Source organism: Sinocyclocheilus anshuiensis, unplaced genomic scaffold, assembly GCF_001515605.1.
Source record: "Sinocyclocheilus anshuiensis isolate Anshui unplaced genomic scaffold, SAMN03320099.WGS_v1.1 scaffold228, whole genome shotgun sequence".
Classification (NCBI taxonomy): domain Eukaryota; kingdom Metazoa; phylum Chordata; class Actinopteri; order Cypriniformes; family Cyprinidae; genus Sinocyclocheilus; species Sinocyclocheilus anshuiensis.
Window position 1 is genome coordinate 80,924 of NW_015557059.1, and position 2,674 is coordinate 83,597.

At 32.8% G+C, this 2,674-nt stretch overlaps 2 protein-coding genes across 2 annotated transcripts in view; one reads left to right on the forward strand and one right to left on the reverse strand.

Annotated features, from left to right (window-relative positions):
* Positions 1-1,531, forward strand: part of LOC107676467 (RCC1 domain-containing protein 1-like) — a 3,806-nt gene extending 2,275 nt beyond the window's left edge. Inside the window, exons 5-7 of the mRNA XM_016471019.1 lie at positions 121-270; positions 373-402; positions 1,357-1,531. Of these exons, the coding sequence (XP_016326505.1) occupies positions 121-270; positions 373-402; positions 1,357-1,514 (338 nt within the window). The 3' untranslated portion in view covers positions 1,515-1,531. The remainder of the gene's footprint in view (positions 1-120; positions 271-372; positions 403-1,356) is intronic.
* Positions 1,532-1,556: 25 nt separating this feature from the next.
* The window catches only part of LOC107676468 (calcium and integrin-binding protein 1-like), a 4,877-nt gene continuing 3,759 nt past the window's right edge, over positions 1,557-2,674 (reverse strand). Inside the window, exon 7 of the mRNA XM_016471020.1 lies at positions 1,557-1,804. Coding sequence (XP_016326506.1) covers positions 1,783-1,804 — 22 coding nt within the window. The 3' untranslated portion in view covers positions 1,557-1,782. The remainder of the gene's footprint in view (positions 1,805-2,674) is intronic.

The following is a 2,674-nucleotide window of genomic DNA, read 5'->3' on the forward strand; positions in this document are numbered from 1 at the left end:
TTGGCTATTGCTACAAATATACCCCAGCGACTTAAGACTGCTTTTGTGCTCCAGGGTCACAAATATGACTTTACATATGAATGTATTACTACACAGCTACATGGTTCTGTTACTGTGCAGGAAACACTGAGAAGCCCATAAATGAAGATGAAAAGAAGGAAGCGGATGTGTTTATTTCTATTCAAGCGTTGCCAGCTCTAGTGGACATCCCTAATGTGTCAGAGATCAGCAGGATCAGCTGTGGATCCCGTCATACAGCGGCCGTCACCAGTGAGATCCAGATCTGATCACTGCAGCATAAACTGGACTCAACTCAAGAATCCGCTAGTTGACAAAATTACTAAATTAACTTGTTCTTTTTTTTATTTGTAGGTACAGGGGATCTGTACACCTGGGGATGGGGTAAGAGTTTGCCTCGTTTTCTAGAAATAAATCAATGTAAATAGTCTCTCATGCATTTGTGACTTTGCTGAATAAGTGCATTAAAGGAATAGGTCATTCAAAAATGAAAGTTTGCTGAAAATGTACTCACCCTTAGGCCAGATGAGATTGTTTCTTCATCAGATTTGGAGAAATGTAGCATTCCATCACTTGTTCACCAATGGATCCTCTGCAGTGAATGGGTGCCGTCAGAATGAGAGTCCAAACAGCTGATAAAAACATCACAATAATCCACAAGTAATCCAGTGAAAAAGTCCGTCCTCTTATCATCCTCTCACATCAAAATCTACCGACTTGTTTGTTTAGATCTACTTTTAAACTGTGCTTGATCTGTGCAGATTTCTCTCCTGATTCAGATGAGATGTTTTTTTCAATGGAGAAAGAAAATTGATGGATTATGGGCCCATATTTTAGCTGAAAGAAACAGTTTGAAGTGAATGTTAATGATGAGTGTTTGTTTCTTTCAAACACAGTTTTACAAGATGTTAACTGATGGACTGAAGTGGTGTGTATTCCTTGTGATGTTTTTATCAGCTGTTTGGACTCTCATTCTGACGGCACCCATTCACATCCATTGGTGAGCAAGTGATGTAATGCTACATTTCTCCAAACCTGTTCCCATGAAGAAACAAAATCATGTACACCTTGGATGGCCTGAGAGTGAGTACATTTTCAGCAAATTTGGGTGACCTATTCCTTTAATTTCTTTCTTTAAACATGAAGAAACAAAATCATGTACACCTTGGATGGCCTGAGAGTGAGTAAATGTTCAGCAAATTTGGGTGACCTATTCCTTTAATTTCTTTCTTTAAAAAAATGATACTGAGCCCAAACTGTTAAAAGGTAAAGTGTGGTAATTGTTATTTCAAAAGTGCAAAAAATGGCATTTTTTCTCTGTCTGTGTCATATTATTAGGCCATTATGGACAGCTGGGACATGGCACTGAAAATAGCACAGATGAGCCAACACTGGTGGATTACTTCCCTAGCCATCGAATGTGTGTTAAGGATGTCGTTTGTGGGTTATGGAACACTTTTGTGTCCGCTGTGCCAAAAGAACAACCTCCATCCTGACTGGAATAGATTCTTTCAGAGTGTCCTATAAATACAGGGATGTCAAAGTTGCAGAATTAGAGTTTATTAAATTAGGTACAAATATATGATCCAAAATACAGGATAGAAAGTAGATTTTTTTAACAGAGTAAGTAAAAATGTTTTCATTATAAATGGTAGAAATACTGAGTAAGAATATACATTCACAATTAGGACGCTACATTATTGACAGATCAAAGGCGCAGGTGAAAGATCCGGACCGGAAAGCAGCTTCCATTCTGTGTAAACTTCACAACACAATCTTGAATGAACTGTAAAAGAACATGCGCAGTCAATGAGGAGAAATGCTGCCTTCAAGTCTTAGGAAGGTCATACTTATTAGATCGGAAGTTGTAATTATGATGTGATTTTGGTCAGAATAAATTTGTAATTTTGGGCAATTTCGTATTTTTTCCTCACTTTTTCGCCTCTCAAATTTTTCACTAACACAAAATTATAAAGTGCAATATGTGATTCAGGTGTATAATTGATGCTTTATGCATTTTATAATTATTGTGCTGCAACAAAGAATGATGGGAAATGTAATTTAGTCATGTAAGCCAAATAAAATATAAATATTAGATGAAAAACTTAAATGAAAATGAGAAATGTTGCCTTGGCAACTAACTTTACTAAATAAGCTGAAGTACTACAATTACTAAAATCAAAACTGCAATTAAAATGACTCATAATGATAAATTATTAAATAAAGCTATATAGAAATATTAAAAAAAAAAACTAATCAAAATGACAAAAGCACTTAGAATTACTCAAACCTAAACTAAAATTAGAACTGAAAATATAACAAATAAAAACTAATTCAAAATATTTATAAATATTCTAAAAATGTTATATTATATTATTATTACTAAGGGTAAAACTAATGAAAATTAATAATAAAATTAATTACTAAAATAAACTAAAATAAAAACTGAAAATATAAAAAGCTAATTCAAAATATTAATAAAAACTATATATATATATATATGCATGCATAAGTCGGCTAAATTTGTTACATTATTAAATTAATTAATAAAATGAATGAACAAAGTTATATAGAAATATTTTTTTAATTTAATAGAAATCACAAAAACAACAAAATTACTCAAATATAAACTGAATATATAAAAAGCTAATTCAAA